Below are 14,115 nucleotides of genomic sequence, written 5' to 3' on the forward strand. Positions count from 1 at the left end.
ATGGCGATTTCTTTAGTTCGCCCAACGGTAGACAATACCAAGCCACCGTTGCTAGGTACTAGGTTTCCTAGAATCTATTTGCTAAGAAAACCATGGTCAAACTCACAAAATGTATCGCACAACAACAGCGTCAAGAGGATCTTCAAGACAATTCTGAAGTAGAGCTAATTCTGGTCAGCAGGGGATCCCTGACCGTCATCAAGCTACTGCTCATAAAATTCAAGTAACACAAAAGAAAATTATTGCCACTTGGAATGTGAGAACCCTATATCAAGCAGGAAGATTGGGCAATATGATAAATGAAATGGAAAGACTAAAGATTAACATCATGGGAATTAGCGAAGTTCATTGGATAGGTGCTGGAGCATGTCAGAATAGAAATAAAACACTATTCTTGTGGAATATCCCATACTAATGGAGTAGGAATTCTTATGGATGAAAGCATGGCAAAAAGTGCTTTAGGACATTGGGCAATATCAGCAAGAGTGTTCCTTGTTAGATTCAGAGGGTAAACATTTGATTTAGCAACTATACAAGTATATGCACCAACAACAGGTGGAAAAAATGAGGATATAGATAAATTCTATGAAGAGCTTGAACAAGCAAAAAATGGATGCAAATCTCAAGATACTGTTATTGTCATGGGAGATCTAAATGCTAAAGTAGGACAAGGTGCTGATGGAAATACCATAGGAAAATTTGGACTAGGGGAAAGAAATGAAGGAGGTGAGAAATGGGTAGAATGGTGCAAGATGAATAATCAGGTCATTATGAACACCTACTTTAGAAACCATCCAAGACGCTTGTGGACCTGGAAAAGTCCAGGTGATAACACTAGAAATCAAATTGACTTTATTACTATAAACCAAAGATTTAGAAACTCAATGCAAAACATATCCAGGTGCAGACTGTAATAGTGACCATGAGCCAGTAGTATGTCATGTAAAAGTAAAACTAAAAAAACTAAAGAAGCAAAAACCTGAACAATCCTTTGACTACTTGCAATTAATTGAAGAAAACTTAAGACAAAAATTTACAATTGAAGTAACGAATAGATTTCAAAGTCTAGAAATAGAATCTGTTGAAGATGACAGAAATCATGCAGAAATGAAATTTAACTCTAAAGGATGCCTTGGTAGAATCAGCAAAGTCAGCGATTCTTAAAGAAATAAAAAGCTCAAAGAATAAATGATGTTATTTGAAAGATTACAGAAAACTCTAGATTTAGATTCGAAAGACCTCTGCCTAATCAGAAATCTGTACTGGGTACAAACTGCCGCTGTAAGAATAGATGGAGAAGTGAGTCAGTTTATGAAAATCAAGAGAGGTGTTAGACAAAGGTGTGTTTTCTCCCCTGATTTATTTAATGTGTACAGTGAAACAATGTTACAAAATATAAGCGACATCTTGGGAATCGAGGTTGGCGGTGAAGACATCAATAATTCCAGATATGCAGATGACACTGTGTTAATTGCAAGTATGGAGGAAGAACTACAAAACTTAATTGATATAGTTGTTGAAGAAAGTACAAAAATGGGTCTATCTATCGATTGCAAAAAGACAGAATGTATGGTGATATCCAAAAGGAAGGAGAACCCTATCTGCAGGCTGAGAATAAATGGGGAAGACATAAAACAAGTACAGAACTTTTGCTACTTAGGAAGCTGGGTGACATCAGATGGCAGGTGCAACATGGACGCCAAAAGAAGAATAGGGGTGGCAAAAGACACCTTTATGCGAATGAAGAGTATACTGACCAATACTCAACTAGGCATGACAACCCACCTCAGAGTACTGAAATGTTATGTTTATCCAGTTATGTTATATGGCTCAGAATGTTGGACAATATCTAGTAACATGAGGAAACGAATTGAAGCAGCAGAGATGTGGTTTTTGAGGAGGATGCAAAGAATATCATGGACGAAATGAATATCTAATGAGGATGTCATGAACAGAGCAAACACAAGAAGAGAAATAATGTATGAGATCATGAAAAGGCAACGTAACTTCATTGGACATGTGATTAGGAAAGAGGAGTTAGAATGCATGGTAATTATGGGAAAGATTGAAGGGAAGAAAGCAAGAGGAAGACAAAGACAAATGATGATGGAGACAGCAGCCAGAGAACTGGAAATGAATACCAATGATCCACTTGACCCGAAACAGGAGTGTGTGGGCTATGGCAGTCAAAGCTCAAACTGGGCACGGCACCTGATGATAATGAGTGGCTAAAATAAGTTACTTTGTTTTGTATTTAATACTCTCCAGGAAACTACTGTGAATGACTACAGTGGAAAAACAAGCTAGTTCTGTGCTATAATTTTTTATAACAATAGATGTTTTGTACATCAATGCTTCCAATTGCAGAGGTGCAGTTGTCCTTTAATTTGGGTTCTAACAGGAAAACTGCAAAGTGCTCATCCACTGCAGTTGCTGAGTTTGGATAGACTTCTCCCCAGGATTAATTTAAAATGCTGTTTTTATGGTGAAATAATCATGGTGCAGTGAGATTTAACTGAAAAGATACAAAACTCTGAAAAGAAAATGACTTACTTGAGGAAATGGTAGATAGAGTAATAATTTTCTGTCTGTAGATGTATTTTTCAACCATGTAACCAAATATTCCTGATCTTGTACTTATTTAATATGGATTATAAGTACATCAGAACACCTTTTTCCAACTATTTTCAAAACTCCTCATAGTTATTTTATTTGATTTGTAATGTCTGCTACAGAAAAACCTGCTTTCAAAACCCATGACAGAATTTTATCATGTCATGCCAGGCTTGGCATAGTGATAGTCTGCTAACTTGTGTCAACTAACTCCAGATGTTTCAGCTTGTTATATCACCTGTCACCTAAATCTAGTGTTGAAAGCAGGAAACATTGTTAGAGATTTTCTTTGATATAGATCTGCCTTGCTGCAGATGTGACTGACATGATATGATTCATAATACTTGTTGTATACTTAAGGCTTCGCTACCACATTTCCCTTCATTACCAGTACCTGCAGGTCAATTGTTTCTCATTTGTGAAGGATGTGTAAGATGGTGTAAAATGCATTTTGAGTCTGTCATTAGATACTGGTTGGAATTTTTAAGTTGACTTGGACGAGGAAAAAGTTTACATATACGGATAGATGCTGAAGTAGTTTGATATTTTTACCATTTACCAATTTAGATTTAGTATCCTATTTGGTGACAAAGTAAATAGTGCTAACATTCAGAATTTTCTATTTTTACTAATTATTGCCCTTTTCTTCCCCAAGTCCTAAACTTCTTTTTTAGCTGCTTTCACAGGATTTAAAAAAAACTGAATGTATACAACAATTATTTTTTCTCATTTCTGAACAAGGGTCATCAGCCTGAAATGTTGATCCACAGGGGTGCCTAAATTGTGTTTTCAGCGTTCTGGTTTGACCTTATTAGATTTAAACGTGTTTACTTTTTACGCAGTGGATAAACAATACACAATTTTCTTTCAGATCAGCGAAGTACCAACCTTGTTTACAGCAGGAAACAACTGATTCCACAATGGATGAAACATTAAATAGCATCCCGCAAGATGATATGCCTCTCAATCAGTTGGTGCCAAGCAATAAAATACCCATTTCTACAACAAATCCAGAAGTAGAAGAATCCCATGTAAATAATTTGGATAATAAAGAAAATACATGCCCCAGCTGGTCTGGGAGTGAAATCCATATTGAAAGGAATGAAGGACAAACGGAAATGGTCAAACAGTTAAATTTCTCCACTGATGTGGAAAGTGTAGGAAAAGATTATGAAACGCTCGAACATAACACAGAATCTGATCATAACTCTTTCTCTTTAAAACTAATTGAGGAAACTGGGCCAAATGAAAACCTTGCAAGTATGTCTGAGGATCCTCAAACAGATAAAAGAGCAACTGAAAGCATGGTAAAGCTCTCCAGTGATGCAGAAGAAGGACAACAGCAGTTGGAAACAACTTCAATGAACAAGCAAAGAAAATCCAAATTGGATAAATTACGTGTGCTGGGAGTGGATCTAACATTGAAACCTCGCCTTTGTGCTGATGAAGGTGCATTTGTGAACCTGGAGGAGCCCAAAGTAAACAAAGGTTATCTTTTTCATATGTTGCATTTAGTAAATAGTCCTGAAATTTTAAGTTGGCATTTTTTTTTTAAATCTTGAGGAGGTTTTGTGAGAAATTAGCTTTTAGTCTTGGCTATTATGTTGTCACATTTGGAGGAGCTGCCAGATTTAACACACTGTTACATCTCATTTTCAAGGAATGGTAGGGTACAAATTAGTGCTTCTGAGTTTCCCACAATAAACATCTGATCAGTCAAACAATGAAAGAGAAGCTCTTGTTTACATCTCTAGAAGAAAGGTAGTTCAGGGAACTATAGCTTTAATCATCATCTAGCTTCAGTGCTGGAGAGTAGATCTGTTCAAATATAACTGCCAGGAATGTGCATAGCAATATTTAAGAAAGTTTAAATCATTGAAATTTTTAGCAAGTATTTTACTTCCTAAAATAGTTATGTCCAGTTATACAGCTGAATTAAACCCACCAATACTACGATTACAGTAATATATATAGAAGGATGGGTGAAATAGTGGGTGTTAATGCAGCAATTGTAGGAAGTTGCTTGTGCCAGCCCTTGAAAAGATTCATTCCAATTGAACCAACTCCTTGCTTTATCCCAGAGTGATACAGATACTTACCCTCCAATGAGTTAACCAATTTCCTCGACTGAATGCTGCCTGTGTTTTTAAGAAAAGCACTTCAGATTGAAATATGCCCCCATCTCTTTCTTCTTGCCATTAACCTTAGATCTCTGGCTTGACATTTCCTCTTGAGGAATGTGTTTAATTTTATTAACATTTTTGATTTTTCCCATACATGTTGTTGGGTGCACTTGTGCTTTTAAATTAGTCAGGTAAATTTCAATTGAGCAAAAGTGAATTCCTTTATATTCTTAATAAAAACTTCGACCAGCATTTTGTATAAATGAAGTTGTCTTTGTTTTCAGAGCTTCAAGCATTAAAGGAGCGTTTCCTTAAACATGGCATCAAGTCTGCTAAACAAAACCAAGAACGGCGTGTTGAGCTTAATATTGTTCGGAAAGCAATCACTGCTGAGGGGAAGGAGGAGCTCAAAGCAGATTCCGTAACAGTGACTTTGGGCAAGAAGGAAGTGGAAGAATTTGTACCAATGAAACCAGGTAAGTAAAATACAGATAGCAGTTGGTCAATTTGAGCATTTGTTTTTAGCCTGGGTTTAATGTTAATCCTGAGCCATGATCAGTACCCCCGCTCAGATTTTACTCCAGATGTTCGATACAGCATGTAAAATTAATTGCTTTCAGTAACTGTGTTGGCAGTAATTCATGGGGTTTACTCTTGATTAATTTTGACATTCAAATGCAATCTGTTCCCATTTACAATATTGATTGATTTATAGTTTTATTCTAAAATTATTTTGATCCCATTTTTAAGCTAAAATTTAAATGTATGTCTTCATCCACTTTCTATTCTCTAAGCTATTAATTACCTTGCTAAACCTAAAATTGAAAAGTTACCCTCATACCCAGTTGTTATGAAATGGTTTGGGAACTGGAAAGTGATTTATTTATTTGAGATACAACGCAACCTTTGAGCCGTGCTACCCAGCAATCCCCTGATTTAATATGAGCCTAATCACTGGACAATTTACTATGATCAATTAACCTACCAACTGGTACATCTTTGAACTGTGGGGGGGGGGGAATTGGAGTACTCAGAGGTCAGGGGGAAAACATACAAACTCCCTGCAGGCAGCGGTGGGATTTGAATCCATGTCGCTTGTACTGTAAGGCGCTGTGCTAACCACTATGTTACCATAAACAGCAAAACATTTCAGCAATCTAATACTCATTATTTCAAGGTTATTGTATTGTGCATGAAATAGCTTGCAGCTGCAATATTTTAGCTTTGGTGATTTTTTTTTCTAGCTAGATCTATACATCTGAATGCAAGCAAAAGATTCTTAAATGTCTTGCAGATCTTCTAGATATAGTTTCTGTGATTCAAAGCCATACAACTAAAAACTTGACAGGTACTCTATCTGTAAACAAACCTTACAGGAAATGAGAGTAGGTTGTATTCTTGAGCATTATAATAATAACCTATCCCTTGCCAACTAATATTTGTGTATTTTACAGGGGAGAAACTGCAGGCTTTGAAAGCCAAACTCCAGGAAGCTATGAAATTACGGCGGTTAGAAGAGCGCCAGAAACGAGAACTCTACAAACTTAATGATGAGGAAGCTTTTGAGGATGAAGATGAAGAGGATGGGGAAGAAGAACTGACAGAGTCTGAAGAAGAAGAGTCTGAGGTACACTCAGTCTGTACATTTTCAACTTAATGGACAAAAGAAAATGAAAATATAGCAAGGAATCTTGCAGTGCAGAGTACATCCCAATCTATATTAACATTGAATAAAATAAATCTTAATTGCCCTTTCCACATTAAAAGGCCATCATTCAGGTCTACTCTAACTTTGACTATTATGCTGATGTCTATCGTGGAGAGGCATGGATGAGAGAGGAAGGATAATGACAGAGATTCACATTCTTCCTGTAACTTTCTCTCTCCTTTGTCCTGCTGGTTCATGTAAAATTTTAAATCTTGAGTTAGATCAGGTTAATACTCCCAGCATCAAAATAGCTCTACAAGGAGTAAGTGAATTATCCTAGTATGGAAATGACAGTGGTGTGGGTGTGCTTTGGGAGGAGGGTAAATTCGGTCATGAATTAGATAATAAATGAGGAGATGCTGAAAGAGCAGAAGAACGGCAAGAGTTTGAAGTGTAGTTTGACAAAACACAAGATAGCAGGAGGTTGATAGGTTGGGAGGTCTGTCTGGAATTGTAAAGAGCAATTTGGTGAAGGGTTATAATACAGTATGGTGTATATTTCTTGCCAACACACTGCAAAAAGTGTGTGGTAGCATACTTTGTTTTATGACAACATTACCGGGGTGTAAGTTCAGATATGAGGACAGTTTGGAAATATTTTCTGTGGAATAGAGGAAGGGGAGAGGATTTAGATTACAAGAACACTCACTCCTCTTTTATTGTCATGTAGAAATGCATACATGCATTAAGAAATGATACAATGTTTCTCCGCAGTGATATCACAGAAAACAGGACAAACCAAAGACTAACACTGACAGAACCACATAATTATAACATATAGTTACAGCAGTGCAAAGCAATACCATAATTTGATGAAGAACAAACCATGGGCACGGTAAATAAAGTTTCAAAAGTCCCTGAGTTGATCGACTCCCGAGTCCCCAATAGCGGTGGCAAAAGGGAGAAACTCCCTGCCATAAACCTCCAGGCACCGTCAACTTGCCGATGCCTTGGAAGCAGCCAACACTGAGTCCATCCATCCAAAAACTTCGAGCTTCCGACCAGCCTCTCCGATACAGTCTCCCGAGCGCCTTTGACCTCGCCCTGGCCGCTGAAACATGCAAAGCCGAGGATTTCAGGGCCTTCTGCTGCGGAGATTCCGGTTACCACACAGTAGCAGCGGCAGCGAAGCGGGCATTTCAGAAGTTTTCCAGATGTTCCTCTGTACTCTCATGTTTGTCTCCATCAAATCAGGATTGTACACGGTCCCCTGCTTGACAGATAACAGACATCACCACCAAAAGTGGCCACGTGCGCTGCCGTCGCGTTGCCATCTTCTCCTCCAACTTTAAATGAGATATATGAAGCTAAGATGCCTACACAAGGTGACCAAGAAGGGCCCAATTCCCAGAGAAGAGATCAAAAACTAGTGAATACTGACTTAAGGAAATTTGTGGAAAGATGATGATTAAATATTTTTTGTTCATCCAGTATATAATAGTCTGGAATTGGCTTCCTCAATTGTTGGTGAAGGCTGAAATACGGGGCATGTGTTAAATAATCTGATTGAATATGTGAAGTACTGTAACCAGAGTTTTTGATAAGGTAGAAGGTGCAAATAGCATTTTTTCAGTTGTGTCAGCAGCAGCAAGATGGACCAAATCAGCCTTTTCTTATTATGAATTACTTGGGAGTATTTGACATATGAATGTTCAAGGTGGGCTTGTATGTATTTGTCAAGTAATTATTCTTGTATTAACAGCGGATTATGTTTTTCTTAGACTGTAGAATTCCCTGACGATGAAGAGGAGCCAGCCGGAGAAGTAGATAATGATTCTCAGTCTACAGATACAGCACAGAGTAGGTGGAACCCATTTAAACAGCACATCGCCAATTGAATCAATCTTAAACTTTTCTTCTCAACGTGATCAACGTGTGGTGCATGCTTTTATATTTAAAAAGGCTGTAGATGAAGATTTGCATATTGACTGGCCACTGGCCTGTTAGAGAGAAGTGACTGCATTGCAGTATAAGTTTAAAGACAAATAATCCTATCAGGAAAGTGAGAGGGTGTGCACTCTTTTTAATGGGTTGTATTTGTCAAATCTTCAGAGTATTTTGATATGGCAGATTGTTTAAATGTAATGGCTCACAGTGAAAGGCGTGCACTTTATATTTAGAAAAAAAAAGTGGTTGAATTCAGAAAACTTGAATCGGTCTTTAGGTAGCAGATTGGTTATAGACTGCATTTATGTGGAACAAATCCATATAACACTGATCTTCTCTTGATGCTTTATTGCAGATCCAGAAGCAGTGACCCAAAACGAATCTACACCAAAACCTGTCACATCAGATTTTTTACAGTCCATAAATTCTGGTACCAGTTCTTCTTCTAAAACTAGGTAATTTATCGATATTTGTAATACTACGTTATGTGGAGCATCAAAATTATATTCATTCTCGTCTGATGAGGAGCCCTAGATTTGATTTGATTTTAAATAGATTTAAGTGGGAAGTCAATTGCTACTATTTCTGTTTTTTTCCTTGCCTATCTGTATTGTCTAAATCTTTTTATCTTGTACCTAGACGTTTAGAACTTAGAACTACTTGATTCAATTTGCTTTCCATTTAGCACTTCTGCATGCTTGTGAAAATGTATTCGTTCAGGCTGTGATATGTGTATATTCAAGTCAGTAAATCTATAGCTTAGGTTTGTAGGAGAAGCAATCATGGCAAATTGTGTGCAGATCCTTGATCAGGGGTCCCCAACCTTTTTTGCACCGCGGACCGGTTTAATATTGACAATATTCTTGCCGACTGGCCAACGGGGGGGTAGGTGTTCAAGTAGGGTTAAACTCACCTCAACATGTCTTTTACAGTTAAGGTTGCCAACTTTCTCACTCCCAAATAAGGGACAAAATTAGCAGTCAAATCCCGGGATGTTTGTGTTTACCCCAGGAAAGACTACCATGACCATGAAGCCTTGCGCGGACACCTGTGTGCGCATGCATAACGTGTGCATGTGTGTACGTGCCGTTTTTTTTTCCACAAATCGGTTTGGCTTAATCTTCCCGACTATACTGTACATACATTATTTCTACTTTATATAGGCTGTGTATTTATCATATCATTCCTGCTTTTCCTATATGTTACTGTTATTTTCAGTTTTATGTGTTATTTGGAATGATTTGGTAGGTTATTTTTTGGGTCTGGGAATGCTCAAAAATTTTTCCCATATAAATTAATGGTAATTGCTTCTTCGCTTTGTGCCATTTCCGCACGAAAGGTTTCATAGGTACCCTCTACCTTAGTGGGGGAAATACAGGACAAGGATGGTCCCGTATGGGAAAACCAATTTAGCCCAATATACGGGATGTCCCGGCAAATACGGGACAGTTGGCAACCCTGTGTTCAAGTTCAACAGTGCGTGACAGGGAATGAGGAAAGGTGCAGCTGACTCATATCATTTCCTCGCGGCCCGGTAGCACATGCTTTGCAGCCCGGTGGTTGGGGACCACTGTCCTTGATTATAGAAGATGAGCAGATGCCGGTCTTCTAAAACACTTCCAAATTTTCATTGTGAATTTATGGTACTCAAATGGCTTTCTATGTTTGTGCTGTGTGTTGACATGATAGTGCCACATCTAGAATGGGATTTTCAATTGAGTTCATTGTTGAATAATACCTTGCTGCTGGTTTTGGAGAGAATTAGCATTTCAGTAATCTACAGTTACACCAACTGCAAATTGTGTGGATTTTTTTTTTAGTGAACAGACTTCTGGCAACAAATTGAGGCTTCAACTTCAACAAACACCACCCAAAGGAGATAGCAAACTTGGTAAATAATTCTGCTTTTTGCACATCTCACTATTGCTAAAAAAGCAACACAGCACATTTAATTAAAGAGGTGTTCTTTCAATATCTGGAAGCAGAAATAGTTCTATTCTCATGTCCCTTATCTTTGCATCCTCCACTTAATCATTCAAAAAGAAATGTAATAAATTTTAGTTAATTGGGGCACATCAGAACCGGTACATTTTGGCCCAGTTAAGCAGCTACCCCAATGAGCTGAAGCTTCATGGAAATAGTTAAAAAGTCTAAAAAAGACAAAATGCCATTTAACTGAGGGACAATTTATGTATTTAAATGAAATATAGAACAAATTAGAATGCTACCAATATCACTACAGTACTATAAAACAGTATTAGTTCCTAATAGTTATTGATGGAGGAATTCATCTGTCGTGTTCTTTTGAATGACTGTGAATAAACAAAATCAGTGAGACATCAAGTGCAGATACTGCTTTGGACAATTGCAGACACCTAGTGTAGATAATCGACTGCCTTTATATCATGCGTTAGATGATTACAACCTCCAAATCTTCATTTTTATTGTAACATTACGATGATTAGCGATACCTTCAAATTCTTCATAATATAATTCCTAACTTGTTGAAGCAGTGAATTCGCTCCATTTTCACTCCCAGCTGTTTCTGGCATTTCCAAACTTAAGTGCTTGGAACCACGGTGAGCAAAACTGTTCCGAGTTGTCTCGCTGCTTATTTCTCGCCAACTATCAGTGAAAAAGTCACTGCTTTCTGAACACAAACACATGAAACTGGCGCTTTTTAAAAACTGATCGCTCTAAGCAAGGTGAACTGTCTAATGGCATGAAAGTGCATGCAACTGATGCTAGTTAGAAACTGTTCGACAAGTCTCCTACCCCAATTAAGTGAAATAATATCTCAAATAAGCGAAGGGAATCCCAACTATTTTCTCAAGTTAGTTTTAGAACATAGAATAGTACACAATGTGCCGATCCTCAAACCCTGCCTCCCATATAACCCCCCACCTTAAATTCCTCCATATACCTGTCTAGTAGTCCCTTAAATTTCACTAGTGTATCTGCCTTTATCACTGACTCAGACAGGGTATTCCACGCACCAAACATTCTCTGAGTAAAAAACCTTCCTCTAATATCCCCCTTGAACTTCCCACCCCTTACCTTAAAGCCATGTCCCCTTGTATTGAGCAGTGGTGCCCCGGGGAAGAGGTGCTGGCTGTCCACTCTATCTATTCCTCTTAATATCTTGTATACCTCTATCATGTCTCCTCTCATCCTCCTTCTCTCCAAAGAGTAAAGCCCTAGCTCCCTTAATCTCTGATCATACTGCATACTCTCTAAACCAGGCAGCATCCTGGTAGATCTCCTCTGTACTCTTTCCAATGCTTCTACATCCTTCCTATAGTGAGGCGACCAGAACTGGACACAGTACTCCAAGTGGGGCCTAACCAGAGTTTTATAGAGCTGCATCATTACCTCGCGACTCTTAAACTCTATCCCTCGACTTATGAAAGCTAACACCCCATAAGCTTTCTTAACTACCCTATCTACCTGTGAGGCAACTTTCAGGGATCTGTGGACATGTACCCCCAGATCCCTCTGCTCCTCCACACTACCAAGTATCCTGCCATTTACTTTGTACTCTGCCTTGGAGTTTGTCCTTCCAAAGTGTACCACCTCACACTTCTCCGGGTTGAACTCCATCTGCCACTTCTCAGCCCACTTCTGCATCCTATCACTGTCTCTGCAATCTTGGACAATCCTCTACACTATCCACAACACCACCAACCTCTGTGTCGTCTGCAAACTTGCCAACCCACCCTCCTACCCCCACATCCAGGTTGTTAATAAAAATCACGAAAAGTAGAGGTCCCAGAGCCAATCCTTGTGGGACCCCATTAGTCACAACCCTCCAATCCGAATGTACTCCCTCCACCATGACCCTCTGCTTTCTGCAGGCAAGCCAATTCTGAATCCACCTGGCCAAACTTCCCCGGAACCCATGCCTTCTGACTTTCTGAATAAGCCTACCGTGTGGAACCTTGTCAAATGTCTTACTAAAATCCATGTAGATCACATCCACTGCACTACCCTCATCTATATACCTGGTCACCTCCTCAAAGAACTCTATCAGACTTGTTAGACATGATCTGCCCTTCACAAAGCCATGCTGACTGTCCCTCTCTGATCAGACCATGATTCTCTAAATGCCCATAGATCCTATCTCTAAGAATCTTTTCTAACAGCTTTCCCACCACAGACATAAAGGCTGATTTATACTTCTGCATCAAGTGTACGCCGTAGGATGACGTGCACCTCCCCAAAAATGTAACTCGCGTGTCGTGGCGACGCAGACAGCAACAACTGTGATTGGTCCGCTTGGTAGCATCGCATTTCCAGTTGTTTTTCTCCGCCGTGTCTGTACGCTGATGCTAAATAAATGGTTGGAGACGATGAACCAAATCGTCAAATCTACCTGCCGACATCCGAAAATATTTGAAATGCATTTCCTTGTCCGTGTCTCTCACGAAGAAACTCAACACAGTGGCATAGAAACCCCACCGCCAACTAGCGTTTTGGCGGCGAATTGCAGAGTGATACATACACAACTACGCATGCTCGCTATGGCGTAGGGCTACGCAAAAGTATAAATTAGGCCTAAGGCGTAGCCTGTACGCACAAGTATAAATCAGCCTTTAGGCTCACTGGTCTATAATTACCCGGACTATTCCTACTACCTTTTTTGAACAAGGGGACAACAATTCACTTCCCTCCAATCCTCCGGTACCATTCCTGTGGGCAACGAGGACATAAAGATCCTAACCAGAGGCTCAGCAATCTCTTCTCTTGCCTCGTGGAGATTTGCAGACGACACAAAGGTTGGGGAATATTCCGTCAGGCCCCAGGGACTTAAGCATCCTAATATATTTTAACAACTCCAACACCTCCTCTCCCTTAATATCAACATGCTCCAGAATATCAACCTCACTCATATTGTCCTCACCGTCATCAAGTTCCCTCTCATTGGTGAATACCGAAGAGAAGTATTCATTGAGGACCTCGCTCACTTCCACAGCCTCCAGGCACATCTTCCCACCTTTATCTCTGATCGGTCCTACCTTCGCTCCTGTCATCCTTTTGTTCTTCACATAATTGAAGAATGCCTTGGGGTTTTCCTTTACCCTACTCACCAAGGCCTTCTCATGCCCCCTTCTTGCTCTCCTCAGCCCCTTCTTAAGCTCCTTTCTTGCTACCCTATATTCCTCAATAGACCCATCTGATCCTTGCTTCTTAAACCTCATGTATGCTGTCTTCTTCCACCTGACTAGATTTTCCACCTCACTTGTCACCCATGGTTCCTTCACCCTACCATTCTTTATCTTCCTCATCGGGACAAGTTTATCCCTAACATTCTGCAAGAGATCCCTAAATATTGACCACATGTCCATAGTACATTTCCCTGCAAAAACATCATCCCAATTCACACCCGCAAGTTCTAGCCTTATAGCCTCATGATTTGCCCTTCGCCAATTAAAAATTTTCCTGTCCCCTCTGATTCTATCCTTTTCCATGATAATGCTAAAGGCCAGGGAGCGTGGTCATTGTCCCCCAGATACTCACATGTTTTTGTTCTCCAAGAGTTGTCCCAAATAAACTGCTGCCCCAATTAACCAATGGCCCAAATAACCAGAATCCACAGAATATGAAGTATAGAGCAAGAAAGATGGGCTTTTGGCTTTGTCTGACCTGGTAGAATTCAATTTGATAAACTTGATTTCTTTATATTTGAATGAGCAGTGTCTTGTTACTATTCTAAGACTGCAGCTATGATTGGTACCTAGATTGTCGATGCTGAGAGAACCGAATGTAGCAACAACTAATCCTGCC

General features: G+C 39.3%; 1 protein-coding gene across 1 annotated transcript in view; it reads left to right on the top strand.

Moving 5' to 3' along the window:
* The window catches only part of LOC140190420 (claspin), a 57,107-nt gene that overhangs the window by 24,108 nt on the left and 18,884 nt on the right, over positions 1–14,115 (top strand). The window contains exons 8-13 of the mRNA XM_072246981.1: positions 3,485–4,101; positions 5,021–5,212; positions 6,191–6,363; positions 8,166–8,244; positions 8,687–8,786; positions 10,152–10,222. Of these exons, the coding sequence (XP_072103082.1) occupies positions 3,485–4,101; positions 5,021–5,212; positions 6,191–6,363; positions 8,166–8,244; positions 8,687–8,786; positions 10,152–10,222 (1,232 nt within the window). The remainder of the gene's footprint in view (positions 1–3,484; positions 4,102–5,020; positions 5,213–6,190; positions 6,364–8,165; positions 8,245–8,686; positions 8,787–10,151; positions 10,223–14,115) is intronic.

The sequence above is a fragment of the Mobula birostris genome, chromosome 30 (genome assembly GCF_030028105.1).
Source record: "Mobula birostris isolate sMobBir1 chromosome 30, sMobBir1.hap1, whole genome shotgun sequence".
Classification (NCBI taxonomy): Eukaryota; Metazoa; Chordata; class Chondrichthyes; order Myliobatiformes; family Myliobatidae; genus Mobula; species Mobula birostris.